The sequence below is a fragment of the Neopsephotus bourkii genome, unplaced genomic scaffold (assembly GCF_033783945.1).
Source record: "Neopsephotus bourkii isolate Nb327-2 ecotype Australia unplaced genomic scaffold, CSIRO-AGI_Nbou_v1 NB_1655, whole genome shotgun sequence".
Taxonomy (NCBI): Eukaryota; Metazoa; Chordata; class Aves; order Psittaciformes; family Psittacidae; genus Neopsephotus; species Neopsephotus bourkii.
In genome coordinates, this window is record NW_026902129.1 from 406,130 (window position 1) to 432,787 (window position 26,658).

Consider the following 26,658-nt stretch of genomic DNA (forward strand, 5'->3'; position numbering starts at 1 on the left):
ATCAGCCTGCTGCGGTAGGACCTAAAGTATGACACATATATGCAACGAAATGAATGGGCAATGACTTTCAGGAATGTACTCACTGATAATCATACAGCCCCCCAAAGCTCTTGGGATGGATGCTTAAACCTGAGGACTGCAGGCAGGGTGTCCTGGCATCAGTAGTGGGTGCCAGACTTCCTTTCTTTGCTGCCCATCTAGTTTCCCTACTGGTGAACGTGGCATCATCACCTCCATTGCTGAACTTTGACATATGCAAGTGCATGAGATACACAAAGGAGGACTGTGACAAAGCAAAGCAGACAGGGAATTCTCAAGAGCTGAAGAAGTAAATCGTATTTCTAGAAGGACTCCTTTGAGGGAACCAGACAACTCAGGATGTTTCTGGAAGGTGAAAAGTGCAGGAAGGTTTGATGACTCATCATTTCACGACTTTGCTTTTCAATCTCCTGGTCTTTGCTCATTCCTGGGTCTGCAGGATTTTCCCTCCAGACTACTTCAGGATAAGAAATGCATTAAGATGGCACAGCTTCCTCTCACTTACAGGTGCCTTATGTAAGAAACAAGAAAGAATAAGAAGGCCTTTCCACGGTCCATGTGCAGAAGATGGGAAAAATGTGGGTTGCAACATCATAAAACAAATGGAGGCAACCCAAAGCAGCTAAAGAAAGTAGAAGTCTCCTTTGCTCCTTTTACCTGCAGAAGATTGAACTGTTGCAAACAGGGGTCTATACTTTATAGATCTATAATTCACCACGTTTTATGAAGGGAAGACTCACATTTGGAGACTGTATGTTATCATTAACCAATGCTGAAGTTCACATAAATGTCAGGCAGACTCAACACAAGAGCAGTTGTAGGATTTTGTTGTTAAGATTCTGACTGCAGCTTTAACAAGTCTTGCTTTTGGCCATCTCTTTGCCTTTCACTTTCTGTTCATCTGTACTTAAAACTAAAAGTCTCTCTGTCATACGTAAAGTGTTGTGTAGGCACTACAGCAACTACAAAATACGAAATAGCTGTTCACTTCTTCATTCTGAAACTGGAGAGAGGTACATGGAAAACCCTGTGCTTGTTGAAGCACAGGAAATAGATGAGCCTTTTCTTCCTGCACTTCTAAAGACACTGTTCTTTCAGTTGCAGGCAGACGTTACAATGGATAATGGATAACAAACAGGATTCACATTCCTGGCACTCAGTCAATTAAAAGAGACACCAATTGCATCCTGCAAATATTCCCATGGTGCCAAACCATCAGAGGAGTTGGCGAGTAGGAGGAGTGAAGGTGTGATAATCGAAGGAATTGCTACTTGAGAAGTCACAGGAGCTAATGTGTTAGCTCAGCATGCAGGCAAGCTAGGACGTTCCCAGCTGCTGCAAAAACTGGGTGGATGCAATCCCTGGCATCACTCGTTGGGACAAGATGAATCACAAGTGCTTCGGTAGCGAGCTACCATGTCACAGTGAGCCAGATGGAGGTGGTTACTTCCCTGATTGATTGCCTCTTGGGCAACACCAAGGGCTTTTCCAGCAGGCTAATGCCTTTCTGTTGGCGCTCAGGGAGTGGTGTGTCCGCTTGGGTCAGCACCGTGCAGGAATTCCTGCCTTTTGGGCACGTGGCTGTCTCACAGATGGAGAGGGAAGTAAATAAGGAGCAAGGGGGAGCGGGTGACTCCAATGCACACCGAAATAGCACCAACTTCTGATGCCTCCCTAATAGGCATTGCTGCTAATGAATTTTCTGGCACGTGCTGAGTTAACAGGGGTGAGCAACACCGAAACATCTTTTAGTTAAACCCAGTGCTTTACAAAGGCTAATTGAAAAAGCAAGGAGCAGCAGGGGTGGGGTGGGTTGGGATGGGGGAGAACAAGGCAGAAGAGGGGGTGGAGGGAGAGAACAGCTCTATTTTTCAAGAGCTGAATACGGAATCCTGCAACAGATGAGTTTACATGCAAGCCTGCACCTCATCAGGGCAAAGATACAGTGAGTGGAGTCAAGTAATTTTCCTCTGCACACATCATCCCCAGCCCCTTCCCCTGCCCAGCCAGCTTTCTCAACTGTGAGCTTTAGAATATAAACAGCCAATAAGTAAGGACAATAACTGTAGTTCCTGCTGAGAGCTAACTCTGCCTGTCATGCATTTGCTGGGTCCTAATACAGGACAGTGAATAAAGCTTCATTACAGAACAATGGAGTTAGCTGCCAGAGCCTACAGATTTGAATAAACAACAAATAAGCAACATCTGCTCCAGCATATGTGTATGGTAAAAAAAAAGTCACAAAATAAAAGAATTTGTAAATGCCAAAAGCAACACTAAACTGCCAGTGCTACTGTAGAGTGAATTTTTAATTGCACATGCATACAGGCAGGCTGTGGGTATTAGTCTCACATATGTCTGGTTGCTGCCAACCTGGGAGTATAGATGAATTTAATTAAATAAGGATTATCCCTTCTCCCCAGTACAATTACTTATTTATAACAATGATAAAATTGCCTAATAAAAAAGATTGTAATATTTTTTAAAACAGAGCTAGAAAACACTCTGCTTTCCCTGTAAGTCATTCGAAGATGTTTGGGGGTTTGAGCGTCTTTTAAAATTAAGTCTCAGCATTCTGCCAAGAGAGAGGGGAAAAAAAGCCTTATCATAAAGCCTACTGCAGTTAAACAGCCAGAATCTACATTATGGAGAAATATAAAGAAGACACACAGCAGCCAGGGAATTGGCTTTCATGGGGAGTGTAGAAAATTAAGCAATTGGACTAAAATTGAGGCCAGGCTACAGAGCCAAGGGACAATACCACTGGGAAAAGCTCTTCCATAAGTCACTCGTCTCTAATATGCTCCATCTAGGTAAAGCAGTCTGTTCCTATCGATCTCTATTTCTTCTCACAGGGAGCACCTTGCACTTTCCTGCTCAGGTGAGCTCCCATTTCAGCAGGGTCACATCAGGCTGTCACATCTTCATCTTCACTCACACCCTTTCCAACAGAGCCCACAACTAAATGAGAATGGGCCTTTATGGTATCAGGCACTGCATGAGCCTTGAAAAATAGGCAGCTTGTGCCCAAAGGAATGTGGAGGCCAAACCCTAAATTCAGACACGATCGCCTGAGAGCTGAAGTTTGCCTTGTACAGGCTCCTGATGGACTTCTGTTTCCCACTCACGCCTATTTTGAGGACCCCTGCTTATGGGTCTGAGACACATTCTGCTGAATTTGGTAGGAACCTTCTTAAGAGAGAGGTATTGTTCACTACCAACAATACCATGTTCACAGATGGCCATTTTTAGACTGTTTCCATGATGCAGAGCAAGTTGATATTGCAACAAAGATCCCGTGGGTCTGGAGGGGGGCACCGTTTAGGAGCAGTGGGAAAAAGAGAAAGAATATGGAAAAAAACCCTGTAAAAACCAGCCGGAAATCTCCACTTTAAATTTAGGCCAAGCATTAATGACACTAAAGCAACACAGAAAGAGAGAGAGGGGGAGGGAGAAATATACCAGTGCTTAAGCAAAACTCTGAAATAGTATTATGGTTCTGCAAAGGCATAAACCTTACAAAAGTTCAGTTGACTTGGATGATTTTGATTGAGCACTTATGTGGATTATAGTCTTATCAGAATTCAAACCAAATAATTACTTTCAGTGTTTTCTGTCATGAAATTACTGTTAAATACGTTCTTATTCCTGTGTCTTAAAAGAGTATTCAGGGCACATACTTATTTTTTCCTCCTTACATTGTGATTGCTATACTTGTACAATGTGTTAAATCCTTTAACTCATGCCCTTCATCATTAGGTAGCAAAGCCATGTTTTAGAGATGGACAAAGAAAGGAAAAAAGAAGCATTTGTGGGTATGTTATTATATATTTTTTTTTTCCCCACTGGTCTATGTCCACATTCTCCTTTTTTTTTTAATTTCTCACTGAATGTTTGTCCAAATGGTGTTTTTCACTGCACCAGTCCTGGGGAATTGCTGTTCTTTGTATAGATACTGCTATGAGCATACTGATACGGGGGCTTGTCTTTGTTCATGAAGGTCAAGACATCCATCAGAAAATAAAATCAAAATAACCCCATGGAACTCAGGTGACAAATCATACAGTCTGAATAACAACAAGGACCTGACATTAAGTCCCAAAAGTCACTGGAGCCACACATAGACAGACTAAAGGCATACAACCCTGCCAGAAGATATGGCAAGAACAGCTGAATGTCATAGGTATGCAATCTATTACACGTTTAAAAAGCCCCCTAGCAAAACAGCAAATGTATGCTTACAGGTCATGTGAAAACAAAAATAAGCCCTTCAGAACTAAGGAATTCTTCATTTACTCCATCAGCTTTACTCGGCTCTAGGATTTACTAAGAAACCCCCCACGCACTTTGATGGAAACACTGGCCTCACTGAAGTCAGTATGATTTATGCCACTGCCTTCAACAGGCTCATGATATCACTCCTGCAATGGCACTCCAGCCAATGGCATCTGTGAATGACCGGCATCTGTGAATGACCAGCATCAGTGGATGTCTGAGTTGTTTTTCTTTAGATACCTGTGTATGAACTTGGGTTGTTTAATTATCTGTGCTGGCTCCCAAAAAGTAATATAATCTAGTCCCCAGAAAGTGAGGCTCATCAAACTTTCACCTTTGTTGCTCTCTATACGGTTCTTGCTATTCATTAGTTCTTTCACATGAAGTTTCTGTACCATTAAAAAACATAATAACACACACACACCCCCACACCCGTGCCAGTCCTGCTTTAAGCACTGGTTAGCAATGGTCCCTAGAGAGCAAGGCCGAGTGCTCCCTGCTCTGGAGGCTGAACAGCCATTTCCCCAATATTGCCACCACTGACAGCAAAAGCTACTCGGGATCCAAACTCAGATTGCCCCAAATGACAGTATAACATCTGGTCTAACAGCTTTGCTCTTAGCAGACTCATCACTTATATTCTAGCACATGATTCAGTGCTATGTCAGCTCATGGGGTGATAGTCTATGTAATATTGGATACTCAGGTAACAGGACAGAGGGCATGCTGACACCACAACTACCTGTTTGCATGGTCCTGGTTGAGTTGGGTACAGAGCAGTTGCAGAGCCACTATCTCCAGTCTCCTGGTTGACTTATTTCCTAGGGGTCTGAGACCTGGCAGATGAAGGGTCATCTGAATCTGACAACTAATTCACCAAGCAGGAAGCAAAGCTTTAGTATTGCTTGGAAGAGTAGAAAGCTCTGATTAGAGCATCAAAAAACAGGGACCCCACACACTCAAAGCTGTGCATGTGAGGTATCCTTTCATGTGCACTCATTGTGTCTGCCTGACAAGCTGAGTATATTTTACACCCCTATGATTTATCTGGTCATATAATCATTATTCTAGACTGCCATATCTAGAGTAATACATCCAAATGCCAGAGATCAAGGGAGCAGAGGGAAAATGTATTGTTTGGTTAAACTTTAGAAGTAACTACATGGGAACAGTGTTTTAAAAACAAAACTGGCCAAACTCACCTAAAGCGATGTCAGGAGCATTTCCATACAGCGTTTCATCCTCAGAACTCTGAATCTGAAAAGGAAGAGAGGCGGAACAATTTTTAATGATGGCAATGATATGCCTTATTATGAGGGGGGGTAGGACTGAAAACAGGAAAAAAGTAATCTGGGCATTTCCATGTGAAAATGTAAAATCTTTCAGATGATTCCTTTTTGGTTGCTTCCTCTTTAAAATACTTGTTCTTGTCATAAACCACACTCTAGTCTCAGAACCTTACCAAGCCTTGCTCAAAGTCATCATTACATGAAGATTCCCAACACGTAAATACACTGACAATCTTGTTTGAACAGCCTCAAAGAAATATCCCTAGGAAAAAAAAATATTACTTACTAGAAGGAACCCAAGGAAATGTAACCATATGGAAACAAATTCTTGCCAGAGAGTGCATGTAAGGTTGGGATTTCTTTTTGCTCTAGGAACGAAGACCCATTTGACTTTTTCATAGTATCAAGGGAACATCTTGTCACGGTGCTGCATAAACTCTTTCAGAAAAATGCTTAATAGAAAAGGGGACCTTCTAGATACAAGTAACACATGAACACGCATGTTGTGTTGTTCAAGAGATCTCTAAACCCCTCATTGTCAAAGGCTACAACAATACAAGAGAAGGATTGCATTGTATGTGCCCCATACATCTCCTACTGGCCATTGCCAGGCTAACAGTTTAGGTGGCCTGATTGTTTCAGCCATTATACTATTCTTACAGCCTTAACTTAACGATGTGGTAGAGGACACTCAGAAGTTAAACAACATATACTCTGTTTAATTTGAGCATACAGCATTCACCAAATTGTCTTGGACATCAGACTGGGCAGTTTATGTTCATCAGCATTTACTGCTCAGTCAATGTTCTCACATTTGTGTGAGCCTCTACTCACAGAGCTGCAAGTCATAGAATCATAGAATAGTTGGGTTGGAAAGGATCTTAAGATCATCCAGTTCCAACCCCCTTGCCATGGGCAGGGACACCTCACAACAAACCATGTCACCCAAGGCTCTGTCCAACTTGGCCTTGAACACTGCCAGGGATGGAGCATTCACAACTTCCCTGAGCAACCCATGCCAGTGCCTTACCACCCTTACAGTAAAGAACTTCCTCCTCATATCCAATCTAAACTTCCCCTGTTTAAGTTTGAACCTTGTCCTGACATTACAGTCCCCAATGAATAGTCCCTCCCCAGCATCCCTATAGGCCCCCTTCAGATACTGGAAGGCTGCTATGAGGTCTCCACACAGCCTTCTCTTCTCCAGGCTGAACAGCCCCAACTTTCTCAGCCTATCTTCATATGGGAGGTGCTCCAGTCCCCTGATCATCCTCGTGGCTCTCCTCTGCACTTGTTCCAACAGCTCTATGTCCTTTTTATGTTGAGGACACCAGAACTGCACACAATACTCCAAGTGAGGTCTTCAGCATGCTAAGTGCTATACAGAGACATATGGGCTGCTTTGAGACTATAAATTTACTGTGCTGGACATCTCTGAAAGACACCCTCTTCCCCACGGAGGCTGATAATCAGGCCCGTGCTGATTCTTGAGTCTGAAAGCTGCACCAAACCTTTCACAGAAAAATACAAAATACACCTTTGGAAGGACTTGGAAAGATAGATCTTCTTTCCTCAAGAAGAATGCCATCTTAACCTGACCTTTTCCAAAGCTTTAAGGAATTGAAAACTTTTGTAAACCTCCCACTTTTTCCTGTCAGTTGCTGCTCTCTCTTTCCTTTCCTTCCTCCCCTCTCTTTTCTCCTTTCCTCCCTCCCTCTCATTCTCCACATATTTTCAGGGGACCTTCAATCATTCCATTTCTCCTCCTTTCTTTGATTCTTACAGTAGAGCCTAGTTTTTGGTCTCCTTCCTTTTCCTTGTTCTTGAAGGATGGCTGGAAAAGCAATAGTATCCCTGTTGGCATCCCAGTGGAGTCTGTATGATAGGAGAGTACCCTGTCATTGCCCTTTTTCTGCAGTATATGGCCAGAAAAACTGCTGCTCATATAACAACTCTGGATCTAAGAAAGGGACTGGCAAGTATCCTGGTCTCTGCTACTTCATGTTAAACACCCACTGACAGCCCACTGCTGCTAAAACATACAGGGAGCTGGGTATCATGGACTTCGCAGACTGGATATGAGAACAAGCTGCTGTTCTGAGTTATTCTGGTTCTAAGATGCTCAACTTACAGAGCGATAAAGTATTTCAAACACTGCTAGAAAATCAAGGCTAATCTTGTGACGAAACTTTCTGAAAGAGCATACCAGAAAATGAGCTGAGGGGATGAAAAGAGGTAGGGAAAAAAACCCAAACCTGGTTAATGATTGGATCTATAAAAATATCCTTTACCATATGTATTAGTGTTCCTGCAACCTCTTTCTATTAAAAAAAAACACCCAACCTAGCAGTATATAAAACATATTGGCATCTTCACACTATCACACTGGTTGAATGAATCCTACCTCAGTAATTTCAGCGCCAACTTCTTTGACAGTCTCCTAACACAAAGATAATTTGAACTAATCAAAACCCCAATGAGCAGTGTAAATCTTACTGCTCTTTCCCATAGTGCTGCTTCATGGTGCTCATTGAAATAATTAGATACTGTCCTCAAAAAGAGAATCCAAACTTACACCGTAAATATGGGTAGTGATCCATTGCTAGCCCAGTACACCTCACCTCTTCCATTTCAAATGAGTCTGGCAGCTTCCAGTTCAGGTTGGCCACTTTTTTAAGTGTGTGGGCTACAAGCAAAGGTGGCTCTTTTCTTGGCCTGTCTTTAGCAGGTACCTCAGACACAGGAGAAAGGTGGAGCGGTTTTGCAATTAGCTGTGATGGAGCCCAGGCTTTCCCTGATGGAGCCACTGAACGCTGGGATGTGGGATATGCCGAGGCACCTTTGTCTCTGGGAGTTTGCCCCTTGGTCAGACAGTTCAATGTAATACATGCAGAAGAGTATGCCTGGCCTCTTCCCCTCTCAGCAGTATCTGCACTAGAACAGGGTTGCTCTTTCCTGCTGGGCAAGTTGGCTTCCCCAGGTGCCAGCGAGCCCTGTTTCAGCAGCAGTGTCTGCCGAGAAGCCTTTTTCAGGAGCTGTCCTATTCTTCTCCTTTTTGCTTGTGTCACCACGGGTCTGCTCCTCGTAGTATCCAGGAGATTGGTCTGCTGGGTATTGATGCTGGTCAGCAGCGATGACAGTGCACTCGTTACGTGGTCAAGTACTTCCAGCTGTCGAAAACGTTCTTAAGTTTGGCAGAATGGAAGGCAACATGGTTATTTAAAGGTGTAATTTGAAATAATCAGGTACAATGATTATCAAACTTGTCATTGCCAAGAAACATAACAAGTACCTCATTCAAAAGTGCCTAAATTTTTCCATTTGCTTCCAGAGGATCCATTCAGGCTACATACAGACATCACTGCATAGTTCTTTTTATTAGGCAAACACACAACATTGAATTTGTTGGGTCAAGTGCAGCTGAATGCTGTTTTGTGTGAATAAAGGTTACAGAATCCAGCCTGAAATTCTCCGCTTGGCTGGGCCAGACTTGGATGCTGGTTTTTGAGGACTTATTAAAATTCATGTGAATAAAGTTATTAAAATCTGATCTCCAATGTTTACAGCTGGCACCTGTCCAGGATAACTGCAAAATGCATGTAGGCATTAACTGATAAAAATTGACCACAGAATCTGTGTTCCTGCTTTCATAACAGCACAAAGCAAAACCCTTATCCCCCAGAAATTCATAGTAGATGTTGAATAAAGGTTCCCAGATTCTTTCCATTGTGCTAACCTCCTGTAATTTCAGGGTCATTTTTTTCCATGGCATAACATCTAAAGAGAAGAAAATATTTTTTTTTTCTAAGGGATGCGTAGATTTCCATCACTACAACATCATGAAGTTATTTATACAAAGAAACACAACGCATTTGCTTGCATGTTGTGTTTGTACCTATCCTGAGGCAATGAACATATCACCAGGACTCCTCCTTCCTTGAGCGATTCATTGAGGACAGTAGATGGCAAAAGCTAACTTTCTTGGCTGCCATTTCTCTTAGAGAGCAGCCAAATTTACTGCATGCACTCTGCATGCAGGCTGTTGCTAATGCTGCTTCACTGACAATTAGACAACAAGGGGATATTTAACATGGATCTGAGCTGGTGCTTTGCTCTGGGGACCAATACCGTGACATATATCTCCAGATAGCTACTACATCTCAGGAATATTCCTTTTTGTCTCTGTCCCAGACATTGCTGGATTTGTAACACTGAAGGAAAATATGACTGCTTTTTAAGATACAGGCAAAGGTTTCACCTGATGCGGCTTAAAGGAGTTACACACAGTGCTGTGTAATTTCCATTTACATAAATTTGGGGCATCAGAGTAAGCAATTTTGGGTTTTGTATGTTCATTGTGCTACCACATGCTTTCTGTGTAAAGCGCATTTTATCCTCAGTATTTCATCTGGTTCCCACTACATCAGGCCATAAAAATGCAAAGTGCTAATCTCCTTTGACTGACAGTGGCACAGCAGTCCAGTCCTTCTTTGGACTTGAACCAGAACCAGACTCGCTGCAATTTGAAATAGTTTTTGCACACTGCTTAGATTTTGTGAGTCATTTCAAAGAGCTTGGGACACCTAAAGAACCAATCAAACTACACCAGACATAGCAAACGAACAACAGAAAAAAATCCCATTGCTCACGTGCACTGTAATAAATACATGGGTCATAAAGAAATTATGTTGGGGCAGCCTTGCTCCATGGACTGTTTCCCTCCAGGCAAGCAGTCCGTTCAGTTTTTTAGGTGTGCTCTCCAAGGATCATTTCTCAAATAGGCAAGAGGCTGGTAAGATTTCTTTAGTCCTTGCAGATCAGTCTAAAACTGTAGCACAGATGACATACTAAAGGACGTAAATGAGGATTTATTTTCACCAGAAACTTCAGCCAAAAGAGCAAATGGCCATGCTGTAAAAAAAGATCAATGAATTTTCAATAGAATCTATATATTTTATAGGGCTTCTAATGACTTTATGATCAATCATATGTTAATCCAGGAAGAGAAGCTCCCAATTTTGCTCCTCCTACCTTAAATGTATAACATTACATAGGCTGATGTAGTTATATGCATGAAAGAGTTGAAAAGTCTTCAGTAGGCTCACAGTGCAATGAAATAACGTAGAACACTGCCAAAGCCAGGAGGAAAATTTCAATCAAGATCTTTTTGAACAGCAAATGGCAGACTTTGGAGAAAAAACCCACAACAAATCTTTGAGTAGGTGTTGTGGTTTAACCCAACCAAACAGCTTGTTAACTCACTCCCCCCCTTCTTGCCCTCCCCCTACTCTTGGAGGGACGGAGAGGAGAATCAGAAAAAAAAAAATGCAACTCCCATGGGTTGAGATAAGAACAGTTTAGTAACTAAGGTATAACACAAATCACTACTGCTGCCGCCAATAATAGTAATGATAAAGGAAATAACAATCAAAGAGAATAAAACACCCCATCACCAGCCGACCAATAACTTGCCCCCCCCCAGCCTGACCAAGCACCGACCGATACCTCCTCCAACCCTGCCGTCCACCTAGCCTTTCCGGGTAACTCCCAGTTACATCCTGGGCATGACGTGCTGTGGTATGGAATACCTCTTTGGTCAGTTTGGGTCAGGTGTCCTGTCTCTGCTTCCTCCCGGCTTCCCCTCCTCCCTGGCAGAGCATGAGGCTCACAAAGTCCTTGGCCAAACCAAAACATCATTGTTTTTCAGCTCTGTTCCCAGCTGAAAGTCAAAACACAGCACTGCACCAGCTACCAAGAAGGAGAAAAAATGACTGCCACTGCTAAAACCAGGACAGTGGGGAAATCAAGAATTGCTCTTTCTCCTCAGAAAAAAGGAAAAATGAAATGTCAGCACTGTCTATTTTGTCATAGGTTAAAATATTTTCCCTTTATTTTTAGACTGTTTCAGCTTGAGTCCTGGCAATACTGAATCAAAGCTTGAATCAAAGCTGTACTTCAGAGAATGCATTTAGCAATTTACATTTAATTTTTCTTCTAGGGCTGTATTTACTTACAGGCTGATGTATATATCTTCTTGATATACAGGCTTCTGTATATATTTGTGACCTATGCTCGTTGTATCATGGAAAATGGTGTCTACCTAGTACACTCATCTCACAGAGGAGAGTGAGACTTGAACTACAGCTCCAGTGAGGGCTTGCAGCAGTTGAGACAGAAATGGGTTTGAAAATGAGTGTGAAACATCCACTGAAACAAGACACGAAACCCCACATAGATTTAGATATGGCAGTAAGAACAGGTGGCACTGAAATGTGGTGGGGTTTCATATTATTAAGTGTCAGATTGAAACATTTCAACATTTCTGAACTAAAGCATTCAGAAACTTGAAGTTTTCAAAGAATTTGGGGAGCAATATATTCAGAAGCGTAACTACTTTTCACTTGAGATCATTTCTGATTGTCAAAAGGCTATTTCCTCAGCTGAAAAGTCAAATATCACTTCTAACGAGGTCAGTAAAATTTTCAATACTGGATAACGATGGGGATAAACTTTTCTTTTGGATCTGGCTGAGAAACTGAAAGGGTGATCGATGTTTTTGAAAATGCACCTTATTCTTGTGAATGAAACCTTTTAAAAACCCTCTCTGACAATGGTGGAGAAACAGAACCAAGTGAGGGGACAATGTAACTCTGTAACAACACACATGTATTTTAAAAGGTCTAATCAGCAGTAAAGGAGGCCTAGAAAACTATATTTGGCAGCAGGGAAGAGCCAGACATAAACAGAAAAGGGCTGCACTGGGAAATGAATTAAATATGAATGCGGAGAGTGAACACCCTGCTATGGAAGTCCTTGGTTTCTCTCACCCCTCTCTTCTTCTTTCTTCCAGGTTTCTTGTCTTCCATACTGTAACTATAAACTTTCTCCTTGTTTCTCACTTTCTCAGAATAACACATTGCACCAAATCAATTAAGCTTCTCTGCTGATTCAGAGAACACGAGAAAGTAAACTGACAATGAGATAACCTCTCAGGTATTCACTAACTCAGATTAAACAATTTCTTCCTTTTATATGGCTAGAAACAAATGAGAGGGATTCAGACTGTATTTGCATTGAAATGGCTCAGTGATAATAAACTTAACAGGGTGACAATAACTGAATTCATTCAGCACATCTCTGGGAACAGTCATTCAATGCAGTCTCGGAATCTCTACAGGTGGTGCATGGTCTGCCTCATTCTGGCACTTTCATTCCAATGCCCTGGTGAAGAAGTCCTCCAACAGTAAGGAATCTAGAGTTCCCTTATTTGTTCATGGAGAAGTAAATGCCAAGGGACATCTCTAGACTTGAACCTTCTACTGAAAGTCTTTTTTCCAAGTCTTCTGGAGACCTTCAAAAGCACCTGTTCTCCTCATTGCCATTACAAGACAATGTAGGCATCTGCTTTAGAAAGCCAGCTCTTTAGATGCCTGAAAATACAGGAGCAGTTTTAGTACTGAAGACAGATAGATTAGGTCCCACTCTAAGATGCAATCCATTTTAAAATCTAATAAACATGAATTTGCCACTCACTCCTTCTTGCTACTCATCATTGAAAAATCATTAGACAAGCTAAGGTTGGCAAGATTGAAATAAACCCCAATATTCTGAAAACAAATAAATGCTTTTTGAGGATATTCCTGATACATTTGTTTTTAGCTGTAAGTCCTCTCCTGGAACACCGGCTATAGGAAGGTACTTGTGCAAGATTACCTACATGGTCACTGAGACAGACTGGCTTCTTCTGAGAGGTGTTTTAAGTGGTATCTGGATGATCACCCGCAGGAGTTGGCTGACTCTCTTCACTTGCTATGGGGAGAGATAGACTCCACAGTGATTAAGCTCCTTAAGATGGTGCTTCAGCTAAATGCCTATAATATGGTGCAATGAACCAGGCTTATGTTAATCACCACATATATGGAAAGATAAAGTGAAAAGAGAAGAGGTAAGTATTCCTGAAGGATCAATTCCACCTCTCTGGATCTGATGTTCTCAGCCCAGGCACATACTTTGGAGGCCTAAGCAGATGGTGTGAAAATCCCCTCCCAAACTGTCAAAAGCAAGATAATATGTTTTGATGGACATCACACCCACCAAAACAGAAATTCAGATCCTATCTTACTTCACAGCAACTCCCCCGTACAGATAAGCTATTAGCATGTACTAAGAGAGCTCCCATTGAGGATGACTGCAGGACGAGTCATTAAATTCACACCTTGGCTTACCACTGCCTGCCTTCAACGCCTTCCCTCAGAGGCTCTTCCTCTTGCTTTCATTCCCTTCTAGTTCTCTACCTTCTTCCCTGAGGTCTCCATCCATTATCCATTCACACTGATTATCTCTGATCCCTCTCCCTCTGTCTCAGAGGAGTTGCAGAGAGTGAGAGCAGAGAAACCTGTTTGATGTGTCAGTTTGCTGTAAATATTGAAATGTGTGCACGGAGCTTGCTATAAAAAAAAAAAAGAGAGGAAGAGAGAAAAACACATTTTCCACAATGCTCTGACATTTCTGTTTCAATTCTTATTCCATCCATACTGCTTTCTTGGTGAAATTCTAAATGGGAATGCATGGGCTACGTGAGAGATCCTGCTTTGCTGAGCATCTTAAGTAAACAGAAGATTTCAAGAGCCATCTGGCTATACTGTGCAACAAACATGAGGGGAAATGATGTCAAAATTGGACTTTTCAGATTGGTGATACACCAGTGAAATAACTATGCTGTTTTAATGCAGATATGTCTTTAAGCTGAGGACCTTGTATTCATTTCTCAACTGCAAAATACACAAAAAGAGAACAAAACCCATCTAAATCAATAAAAGACTGTGTTTTAAATGGTGAAATTTTATAGGACTCAAAATATGATCCTCATCTATATCTTAGGGCATATTTGAACCACAAAACTATAGGTTCTGGTTAGAGATTTGTGGGTCTGATGCACAAGCTTTGGCAGCTCTAGTCATGGGAAGTTAAGGTCTTATCTGCTCTGGGCATTTCCCTGTGAGAAGGGTCCTGTGCCCAGCAAGAGGAAAAGGGCCTGGCTGAATTCAAAACCTGCTATATTGGCTTACATCACCAGTGATGATGGGTACACACTAATGTGCTGCCAGTGAAGTGGCTGAGGCAATGGGTCCATGTTCAATTCCTCAGCCTCTGCGACATCAGTGACAATCTCTGGTGGTGGGAATAGGCAGTTATGTTTTAAAATGCCACAAGCTAGTAGCTTCAGCACATAAATCAGAGCCCACAGCTGAGGAGAGCTACATAATACTTCTGTCACATTGCCAGAGAGGGGTACATGAGGATCCTCAATGTTTCCTGAATACATGCTCCTTTTTCACAAAATTTCTTTCACAAGAGTGTAGCAGTTTCCATGCTATTTATGGTTAAAAATTCTCCTTTTCCAAAATATCTTCCCTTACCATATAGGTTTGGCCTCTCAATGTCCATCCGCTGCTTCTGAGCTTCCAAGAAGACTCGGATGTTGATCCCTTTTGCTACAGAAGTACCACTGAGGAACCGAGGAGGGATTTTAGTGCAGACGTCAGGTTCTTCTGTACCAAAGCCCAAATCAAGCAGAATCTCCACTGGATCCTTTTCCCAGAGCGTCAGCCATTCAGTGATGCTGCGGTGAAAACATTGGGATTATTTACACCACTCTTTTGGTACCACTTTTCTCTTGCAGTGTCTATCGGATGGTCTCGCTTTTATTACATGATTATCTTCCCTTCTTATCCCTTCTTGTGGAGTCTTCTGCTTGAGTGAAGGTAGCATTTCTCAGTCACATTGCTAAGAGATTAATACACGTTCCTCCTCCCAGAGGAACTTGGTGGCGTTGGATATAGATAACTTAGCAAGGAGAACACTAAGAAAAGGTGTAGGTTCACAGCTCTGCAAAGTCACTTCTGTCCAGACACAATACAGATAAAGCCTACTGCAGTTTCAGGTAGGTTTTGGTTTTTTACTGGTACAAATACATTTGAGACCAGTCACTGGTTAAGAAGGTTATTTTGGTCTTGTTTAAATAAATGAGGATATGCCTTTTACAACTATAACCTTGACTCTGTATTCAAAATTGTACTCACATTTGCTAATCCCTAGATGGGCTTATGTTATATATACCTATATCTATATATACACATGCACACCTCTGTCTATATATATACACACACATACTTATATAAGGTATTATATAAGGTATGGTGTAATACCATATATATATATAATATATATATAAAATATATAATAATATAAGGTATAATATCTTATATTCCTAGCTGGAAATATGTGGAAATAACTAACCTCTGGGGTGCACCAGTAAGGAAGTTGGAAGAGCTGAGACTCTTGCATTTTGACATAACCGGACTTTCTGAAAACTCTTGGAGGGACCTGGTTGGAAAAAAACAACAATGAAATGTGTTTACTCATGTACTCCTCTGGGATGTCATTATGATTTTTTCCTAGAGTAAACACTTGCATTTTCTCTTGGTTTATAATGATACATAATAGCGATGCCTTAGAAGGAGATTCGGCATGAGAGCATGGCAATACACTTATTCTCAAGAACAGTATGTTACAGTAGGTGTGAGAATGTAGGTGTGAGGTACCAGTAAATGCTAATTATAAAGGTGGCAGAATGGCTCACTTTTGACAGATGGTGAATCTTTGAGGAACCTTTAGGGAGCATGGTTTCTCTAGCCACCTACTTCAAAAGATATAATTGCTCTTAACAAAGTTTTTGGAGAGACAAGGCACAATGATTTGCTGCAACAGGAGTGGCACCTGAGAACAATTCTGTGCTTTGCTTCTCATTGTGTATGTATCCACTAATCTGCAGATAAATATCTGCTTTTCAGAGCCTTCTCACTGCTAAAGAAATTTCCTGCAGCATGGGAGTCTTTCTTGATATGTAAACCAACATGGTTTTGTTATACCCAAGCTTAACTTTACCTACACATACCTATCAAGGTCTGCAGAAAATGTTTATATACAGTGCATTGCATTGATATTTTTACCATTGCAGCTTATCCATCAGCTCACTTCTTAAACAGGCCTGGAGGTACATGTAGACATTTGAACCTACACTGTAGCTATCAATTTGGGGCCGGAAAAAAAAAAAAAAGAAACAAAAATTCATTCTTCTGTCAAAAGGAAAAGGAAGAACAAATAATTTATAACAGGGCTCTCTGGTGTCTGACACCTACCTCCTGTAGCTTTGCATGGTCATTTGTACCATTTCTGGTACCAACAGGGAATCTGCAAATACGAAGAAATTAAAACAATTTATTTTCTTACCTTTTCTTCCCCTCAAAATAACAATGCATCAAACTAGAGCAAAGATCAAAAGACTGATTCCATTATACAAGGAAACATTTTAACCCAAGTGGCCAAGTTGCAGAACAATGCCGCTGTGGGAAGCTCAACGTACAGTGTACGTTAGTCATAGGTAAATGCAACACATGTCAATAAGAAGGCGAAAATAGGTGTCTCTACATTTCATTAACCAGTAGCAGTACACTCTAAACCCCTTCTATCTAAAAGTAATCACTAGCAATTGAGTTTCACTGGCTGCTGCAGAGACATTGAAGATATACATAGAGCAGATAGGGTGAAAAAAATTAATCTCTGCTTTTCTAGTAACCCCTCTCCCCCAACAATTAAAATATACTATTTTAAATACTCATTCCAGCAGGACTGCTACAACTTCTTTTGTGTATAATAGTTTTTCAAGTCTAATTCGCTGAAATTTTTTGAGTATTCAGGAATATTGATTTCTCTAGGTTGTGCATCATGCCCTAAATGTGTTTGAGAGGAATAAAACGTTGCAGGATGCTTGGAATTTCTGAAGAAGAAAATATTTGCCCAAGAACTAATAACATTGTTTAATGGACTCCAATTTTGCTATATTTACGATGATGAAATGGGCATAAATAAGATGCAAATATACAGTGCCTGCAATTGACACTTCCCTCTTAACACCGCAATAACACACTTGTTGACCTTCTGAAAGTTGGGCCAACATTTGCCTAGCAAGCAGCAGTAGACATTCTTCCAGTATCTGAAGGGGGCCTATAGGGATGCTGGGGAGGGACTCTTCATTAGGGACTGTAGTGATAGGACAAGGGGTAATGGGTTAAAATTTAAACAGGGGAAGTTTAGATTGGATATAAGGAAGAAATTCTTTATTGTTAGGGTGGTGAGGCACTGGAATGGGTTGCCCAGGGACGTTGTGAATGCTCCATCCCTGGCGGTGTTCAAGGCCAGGTTGCATGAAGCCTTGGGTGACATGGTTTAGTGTGAGGTGTCCCTGCCCATGGCAGGGGGGTTGGAACTAGATGATTTTAAGGTCCTTTCCAACCCTAACTATTCTACGATTCTATGATTCTGCATTCCACAAGATTAATACATTTTTTTTTCCTAGCTTTTAAAGATTTCTTTTCCATTTAACAAAATTGTGTCAATAAAGAAGGAGAAAACATCCTTTCATGTTCTCTACTGGATTATTCTTCCGCTCATAAATTCTAACATAAGTTCCTTCTGGCTTACTCAGTGCAAGGATATCCATTCAAATTGAGAACATAAAGGTTACTGACATCCTGTAATTTGCCATGGTAACATAAATGAGACTTTCTAGCAGCAAATTGAGCATAATCTGAATAAGAATCAGCTACTTGTTGTATACTATTTCCTACTCACGTGCCAACAGAAGATGTAGATTCACCATAAAAATGCAAGAGAATGTAAAAAACTAAGATCTGAAAGTGAGAGTTAATACAATTTTTCCCTAGCGGCACGTAGGCACTCCTCTCTGTAACGGAACATTATACCACAAACTGGCTGCTGCTGTGATTTTCTCAATACCTCATATTGTCAGGAGTGAACGAACAAAAGGGCTGCCAAATAAAACTCCTAGTACTGTAAAACACTGGCCAGGGTGTTAAGTAAATAATTTAATGATGAGAAACCTGTTTTTTTTCAGGAGGTTTAGGAAGTAGCAGGTCAGCAAAAAAGTCAAATGTGCAGAACTTGATAGGATACGGTAAGTTGAGTAAGAGACAGTAGCTGGTGAGGCTGTACTCTCAAACCAGGCAAAGACAAGGTGTGAAACCTTAACTACCATTTGTAGGCTAAACTAAGTTGAATTGTCCTGTACTGCTGTGGGTCAAGAACATGCCAATGCAATCAAAGCAAAGCCATCTAACCTGTTAAGTGGTAGTGAGCTGCTTAGTAGCTCTTGTGACTAGGACAAACTTTGCACCTCTAGGTAGTGTAGCATGGACCATTTCAGTCATGGTTAGAGTCCCCACTTCTTTCTTTAGTGAGAAGACTCTCGTAAGAAGTTCCTAATGAGGACAGAGCTTGACATTTTGAAATATTAGAGTTTGTTTTCTCCATATTTAAGAGGTCACAGAAATAGTAATGGGGAGGGTACGGTATTTACATTTCCTGATCTGTGTAAGTATTTTGTTCCTGACACAAGAAACACTGAATCTCATTACCAAACTGGAAGATACTTTGGGGGAAATAATGCCCTTTAGAAATCTGTCAGAAAACCTTATGAAAACAAACAAACAAACAGAAAATACTTTGTAAACCAACTGTGGTGCTAATTGGTGCTCTGTTTACTGCACATCTAAGTATATCTTTGCTTATGAATAATATATTTTGCTAAGCAAAACATGGCCTCTGATACTTGAGGGAAGATAAGGCATTTTAGCCTCAGTAATCTCTGATTAACAAGAAACAAGATTAAATCACATATTGTTGAACTGCATCTTCTTTTTGAGAACCCAATAAACAAAAAATCTGGATGTGGAAGCACTGAAAATAACATTTTGGGCTTCCAAAAGCACTAAAAATGTGGAATTTTTCAGGAATATATGGGGACCTGTGAGGTGATTTGGTCTTCTGTATCCTTTCCTGAAAAAAAGTCTGAATTCACTACATTCACCAAATCAGAAAAGCAGATGAGAACAAACAGGAGTTCTGCATTCAGGTTAGGCAGAATTTCAGTCACTTGAAACTCTTGTGCCATAACTTCCAGACCACTGTGCAAACCCATTCTAGAGACCTTCACTCCTTCAGCAGAAGAAAATCAAATCATGCCAGTGGAGGTGAGCCTAAGTCTTTTCTATTGAAGACCTCATGGGAGAATTTTCTTGCTATGACACCAAATGGAGGAAAAAATACACTGCTTATCAATGAGTACTACAAGAGTCTTTATTGGAAATGATAAATGGCATTCTATCCTACCTGCCCACTCTTGTCCTTGCAGCTTATCCTCACTTACTGGTAGACTGTAAGATAAAAACCATTAAAAAAAGCAAAGAAATTAATGGCCCCAAGAGAACTGCTACTCTTTCCTGAAAACGGGTGAGGTTGGAGAGACAGTTTGATGGGGCATTTAAGGCATGGATGAGCTGGGTCAGGTGGCTGGTAGGTAAACATACCTATAGGCTCAACCTTCTTTCCTGCCTGTGAACATCACCTACTTTCTCCTCAACATACATTGTCCTCTGTTAAGTGATTAAAATCTTGAGTTAATGCTTGAAGTAAAGCCAATGAAATTTTAGCATTCTGCGTAAGTCTGTCACTTTTGAACTTATATTTTACCAAGAATCTAATTAAATCAGCATTGCTGGGGCAGGAGTGAGAAAAATGGAAGCAAAAACCTTTTCAGTGCATAGCGTAAGAGGCATCTTATCTGTATGATACTGTGTCTGCACATGGTGACATGGTAATTATTAATGACACCAGTCCTGCAATGCATGAGTTTGGCTGACTTGGCCTTACTCTGCTACTGGGAAATGCTGATATGACTGTTGCAGACAATTCCCATTATTTGTTTTGCTTCTCATCTTACTTTCAAACATCATTCTATTTTCTTTTATTTTTTCTCTGGCAAAACACTGCATCTAACTTAAATACACTTCAGCTGCGCTTGCTTATGCAGTGAATGCATGAAGTCACACCTAAAAGTTCATTGGAAATACCAGTCTTTCAGACTTTATTTTTATCCTGAAGAAGAACAAAAAGTTTAAAAACATCAGATTTTTAGTGAACAAAACACCTCCAAATTTAAGTAAGTTCAAGGTTAAACTGTATTTTCCTGTAGTAGCACATTGCCTCAAGGCATGGTAGCTACGTATAATCAGTTTGCGCCATAAATTATGCTCATGCGGCAGGCTATATCTCCCCTGGGACACACAGCATTGCAAAATTCCCATAGTATAGCAAATAGCTTGACCAGAAAGCTATCCAGAAACATGATGGGAAATGCTATCCTTCAAAGTATATTCTGGAAATGAACAGAGCACTGAGATACATTTCTCACGAGGCACTAGGTCATAAATAAGACATATTGTTTCAGACTGAAGACTTGTGAAAGAGCAAAAGAAAAAGCTAGGGTTTTTGGTTGAAATAGTGCAGAGCAGGGGTCACAATTTTCCTACTGGAAATTTTAATATTACAGAAATTCTATTTCTTATTGGAGAAATCAGGCAACAAATAACAATGTGACACAAACTTACACAACACAATAATTCAACCAGTGATTAATATTTTCCTCTATAGAGTCTTCTAAAAATGAAAGCAGAAGTCTTATGTAAAGTTTTGCCAAATAAGTTCATAACATAACCACCCTATTGTGCTGTTTCTTTTTTGGTGGATCCTGGAATGCATGAGAAGTACTGGGAGAAGGCTCTAGTAATTTCCTTTACTAAGCTGAGGGCTTGTAAAGACTGAAAAAACGGGCTATCAACATCCTTTGTGGAGAGTATGGGATAGGCAGCAAGAACTCTATTTCCAAGTGCTTTGGCAGAGAGAATCCAGTCTTGACTACTTTCCTTGGCCTCTCAAAGTCCTTCCAGTAGGAGCATTGCATTGACACTATAATGGTAAGAAAATATCTGCTGCTGCATTTGGTCAAAGAGAAAAACTGCAAGGAAATGGAGCCTTCCATCTGTTAGAGAAGTTGCCAGGAGAAATGCCTGTGCAACAGAAGGAGGTCAAAGAACGGTAGTATTTGGGGGGAATAAAGGAAGAGAGTGAGGCAGAAGGACCATTTTATCATGTTTGGATGACTCACAGTGGAGGAGATGCAATGACACACCATCTCAGGGTTAGAAGTCAAAGTTTGAAGCTAGTTTCCTTGTTGAGTAATCCACCCACCTAATTCTCCTTTGCACAGCCATTTACAGCAGGACACAATGAGGGCAAGATGCTACAATGGGACTAAACTGTAAATGACAGAACATGAAGGGCAGTAAAGAGTTTGGCCCCAGATGTGGGAAGTACAGAGGTAACTTCCATTACATTTAATTAGTGCTATCACCATTAATTTCCTGTGCGTAGACAGCAGAAGACATCCTTTTGATTTCAAGTTAATTAACACATAATGATTAATCTGATAGGGTACATCTTTTCAGGCAAGAGTGTCCTCTTGATCACAGTTTGGGTGCCAGCACCACTCATCATCTGTGTGTTTTAATTTCTAACTGCTCTCCAGAAGCAAATTTAGCTCTGCAAATCTGTCGATGGAATGAATGACTGGCTGGTTTCCACGTTCTGTGTGTTTTGTTCATTTGATAACACACTGAGAACATCTTGGAAATATATATATTTTTTTAATAATTATTTAAGTCTTTCCCTTTCCCCCCTCTCCTCCAAGGAGGTTCCAAGGTAGAAACTGAGGACCCTGCACCAGCAAGAAATTTGTATCCGCTCCTTACTATGGAATGCAAGAAATAAGAAGTTTCTAAAACCTGATCAACACATAAACAGTTCATGGCAGGTTCCCAGATAGATTTGTCTCACTTCAGTTGCCAGCATTTAACGGAACAATTCTCCTTGCCACCAACTACAGTAAAGTGTGTTTGTTTCACTGAAACAGGATCTTGAACTTCATCAGCTTCACATCATATTCCTCACACTGTATGATACCTGCTGGATAGTGCTGTTACTATTACTCTTCCCTTTCCATTTGTCAAGCGATTACCCAGTCACACTTGGTTAATATTTATCCACTTTCTTTAGATATTTATGAATGCAAACATCTCCATATCCATACCCAGATGCACCAATACTTGAGTAGGCAGCCTACAGTTAACTTTAATATTGAGAACTATGCAACTAAACTTACAGACATAAATTATACAGACATGAATTAGGAGCTAGCAGCAAGTCTGAGGTACTTGTAGTTAGGAAAGCCTTTACTTTCCCAAGACATTCCATATTTATCCAGAAAAGTAACTAAGCATATTTACGGTGAATGGTCTGTTTCAGCATGACAGCAGAACATTAAGTATGCTTGTGCAACATGGAATAAATAGGAGAAAAAAAAATGTTTTTTTTCAGATCTCATACCTACGATGAGAAGTGTTTCCATTATCAACTCTATGAACTCTTACATAGCTTCTGAATCAATACCTAATCATTAAAAAAAGAGAAAAAATGGCAGGAAAGCAACAAAGAAGATTTGTCATACTATTACTGTGGAGTCATTTCTGTGTAGTTGCGTTCCACATTCTTCATAAAAGCTATGCTTTTTATGGCACCTCCATCAGGGAGAAAGCTCACAGTACCTATCTACCCATCCCTACTCCAGTAAATGAGAAGAAAGATACAGCTAGCACGGTGCCCTCAGGCAGGAGTAATCATTATTTCTGGTCTGTAATATTCACTCTTTTCAGTTGCCATTTACAGCAACAAACTACTGCTTGAACACTGAGGACTCCTGTTTTTACTGTCTTACTCAGAAACAAAAGAAGATGACAAAAGTCTTTTCAGTCTTTAAAATTAGGACCTGACTTCGGACAGCTAAATGAAGTTGAGGCCACCTTTCCCTACCTATCAAAGTGTTAGTTGTTAACCACACTGAAATCACAGCTACTGTAGGAAGGTATTAGCTTATTTTGTCTCAGCATGCCTACCATTTGTTTGCATTGAAAGAAAGGAAGGACATTCAGTTTGATATTCAAAGCACCCCTGCAACATCCATGTGAAAACTCACAAGGGAATAAAGCCTTCCTGGAAGTGTGCCAGGTAGTGAAAGCTGTAATAACACTTCAAGCCTTCTCATATGTTGGTAAATATAAATTTGTGTAAGGTTCTGTCTGTGTGAAGTCTTTGGTAAAATTCCTGTTCAGAAGCTACACTGTCAACTTTTTCTGCTCTTTTCAAAGTAGAAGTCCTAGGGCTGGTTGAGAAAATCAGTGTTGCTCATTGTGAATAACCCCATTGGAAGGTGAAAGTATCGTGCTGCATTTAACTCACTCTTAACTGAGAAGAAACATTACAGATAGCAGTAAATAACAGTAGCTAAAGATGATTTCATTTGAAACTGCATAAGATTATGCTGAAGAAGGAGAAAAAGAGTTGTGGTTTAAGCCTTCAAGATACATAAGAAAAAATGCATAAATTCAGTGCAGAGGTTGTCACAAACAAGGCAACAGAACAACAGTGAAAACAGAAACAACAATAACTGCAGTACATGCGTTTCGAGTCTGATCCCTTTGCTAAAAAACATACCCTGGCTGGTCAAAAGAAACTATGAAATACATAAAAGCTCTTTTAACTGGAATTCAACACAGAAATTATAAATAAATAAATACATATTTCCCACCTCATATTTTACAGCTCAGAATAGAAAAAAAGAAAAAAAGGCTTTCTAAAATTTTTGACCGCTACAATGAAAAAATTGATAAACTCCAACCTGTATGGCTCAATCCAGCTGGTAATATAATGGAATAGTTGAAGGCTGGTGCATCTGCGCCCCTGCTCTGCCACGGACTCAAGGTCTGCAAAACTGAAGGACAAGAACTGTTGTTCTTGGCTTAGTTTTGTACTCCTATTAGTTGTTACTGTTTTTCTTTAAAGATACCAGGAAGGGCAAGGAAAGGCTGTTTGCCAAGAAGTGGTGCTTAAGTTGACAGTTCAGACAGATGACTGATTGCTAGCCTCAAAGCAGAAGCACGGACAGGTCTAGATTTAAGAACAGAAACTCTAGAAAAAGATGAGAAAGAGAGGGTGAAGGATTACAGGCAGTGATAACTCAACAGGGATTAAGGAAAGAAAGCACAAGTTTCTTTGGTTGCTTCCATTCCCAAGAAATATATTGCTGTCCCTTTAACGCCGTATGCCTCTTTGGCACATATACCAAGGGAAGGATTACACTTTGCTAAGGAAGTAATGCAAACTTGTCTTCATTTGGTTACCATGGATATGGCATTATGTGAGACAAAGCCTACCATTTGCATTGCAAACGACTAGGAGCAGTGAAGGACACCCAACTTGATATTCTGGCCACAGAGTGTTCTAGGTTCTTCCTTATGACTGATCAAAAGTGAAACAACCACCAACTTTGGGTCTGTGCTTGGTACCAAGAGAACAAGGCTAAGGGATGTTGTGTTTCAGATGAAAAACGAAGAGACAGAATCATGCACATCTGCAGGTGAAATGGCATTTCTTGTGAGAAATAGCTAGCAGATAGATAAGCTTTATGGCCTTTTCCCCTGGGGTACTGGAGCTGAATCAATATACTGCTAATATGGGACAAGAGATTTTCACAAGCACTGGAATGGAATAGGATGCTGCCAAATCTTCTGACGGCAAGTTTTTATCCAGTTAAGTGTCCTCTTCATTCTGCAAAGCACTCTATAAAGTACCTTAATTTTATACAAAAGCCAGTTAAATGAGCAACAGGAACAGTCCCCTAAGCAGACCTTGTGGGAACCAGCATAGTACAGTTAACAACAAAGAGGGAAATTGTCTTGTTTCCCTATAACAAATTGCAAATTATTGTTTGTCTATTAGATTGCTAATTGTCAGTAATTCTTAATTATTGTTTTAAGCTCTGCCAGATATATAGTTACACATCATTTTTATTTCAACTGACATGGAATACAACAGCATGACCCTTCTTCTATGGATAGAAATAGCCAAACTGCCATCAGTTTGAGTGAAAAAGTAACTGGATCCCAAATGATTAGCTCACAAGCATGAATCAAGGGTTTCCTTTCCAAGGGATTTTAGGCACGGATTAACCAGGACAGTAGATCAGACGTTTGGCAAAAATGGTGTTTCCTCCCTTAGCACTGGACTAGGCACATCTCTGATAGGGCCAGGGCAGCTATATCATTCCAGGATACTCTTGGCTTCCCAGTCCGGGAGAGTGGCCCACAGCCAGTGACAGAGCACCAGCACCATCTAAATAGCTTTCCTTTGATAAGGAGGGTGCAGCCAGATCTCCCTCTGTCCTTACACCACTGTTTCTTATGGGTATAGGGGGACAATTAGGATGACCACCGCCATTCATTTGCTCACCAAAAGGTCCACTAAATAATAGTTTTGCTCCAATATAATCCCACTCATATCAGTGGATAATTTTTTCTGCAAGTGAGAGATGCATCAGCCCCAGAAGCTTTTTCCCTTTCTTCTAAAGCAAGCTGCTGGCACCATGCCTAGCCCTGAATACATTTTCTAACATCAAGCTCACAGGGAGCTCAAGCCATGGTACCCCTGAGCAAACATCGTAAGCGAAGAACATGGAGCCCTGCAGATGGTTTAAGTTGCCTCTTTGCTCTGGTGTCCTTCCTTGAACTCTCACCTCCAGACTCCCTAGTGACACAGCAATATACACCCTTGAGACTGGTGATAGAGGTGCACAACAACATCATCACCAGACCAACACCTTCATGTACCCCAAGTATTATTTCAGGCATTTCCACCAACCGTAATGCTAAGTTAACTACTGATGGGACAGATTTCGTCTGGCCTTCCAGTGAATGTGCTGCTGGGGAAGGGGGCAAGTGATAACCCCAGAAATGCTGCCTCAGTCTTGTTGGTGCATGCGTAAGCACCATTGGACTTCATACACACACACTTCAGTCTTTTTCTATCCTTTCAGAGCACCTAACAATGAAATAAAGCCCTGGGTCTACTATGTCCTCCTCCCTTTCTGCATCATCCCATGAAGCAGGTCAAGAAGGGAGAGGGAGAAGGGTGGGACTTGAAATGGGAGCAAATACCTGGACAGGCAGCTCTCTCTGCATGCTCTCTC

At 40.8% G+C, this 26,658-nt stretch overlaps 1 protein-coding gene across 3 annotated transcripts in view; it reads right to left on the reverse strand.

Annotated features, from left to right (window-relative positions):
- The window catches only part of ITPRID1 (ITPR interacting domain containing 1), a 43,044-nt gene extending 18,417 nt beyond the window's left edge, over positions 1-24,627 (reverse strand). For all 3 annotated transcript variants that reach the window (XM_061374830.1, XM_061374829.1, XM_061374828.1), the window contains exons 1-6: positions 24,313-24,627; positions 16,805-16,856; positions 15,903-15,989; positions 15,023-15,225; positions 8,225-8,787; positions 5,517-5,571 (exon numbers count right to left, since the gene is read on the reverse strand). In XM_061374830.1, coding sequence (XP_061230814.1) covers positions 5,517-5,571; positions 8,225-8,787; positions 15,023-15,225; positions 15,903-15,989; positions 16,805-16,836 — 940 coding nt within the window. In that variant the 5' untranslated portion in view covers positions 16,837-16,856; positions 24,313-24,627. The remainder of the gene's footprint in view (positions 1-5,516; positions 5,572-8,224; positions 8,788-15,022; positions 15,226-15,902; positions 15,990-16,804; positions 16,857-24,312) is intronic.
- Positions 24,628-26,658: the final 2,031 nt, after the last annotated feature.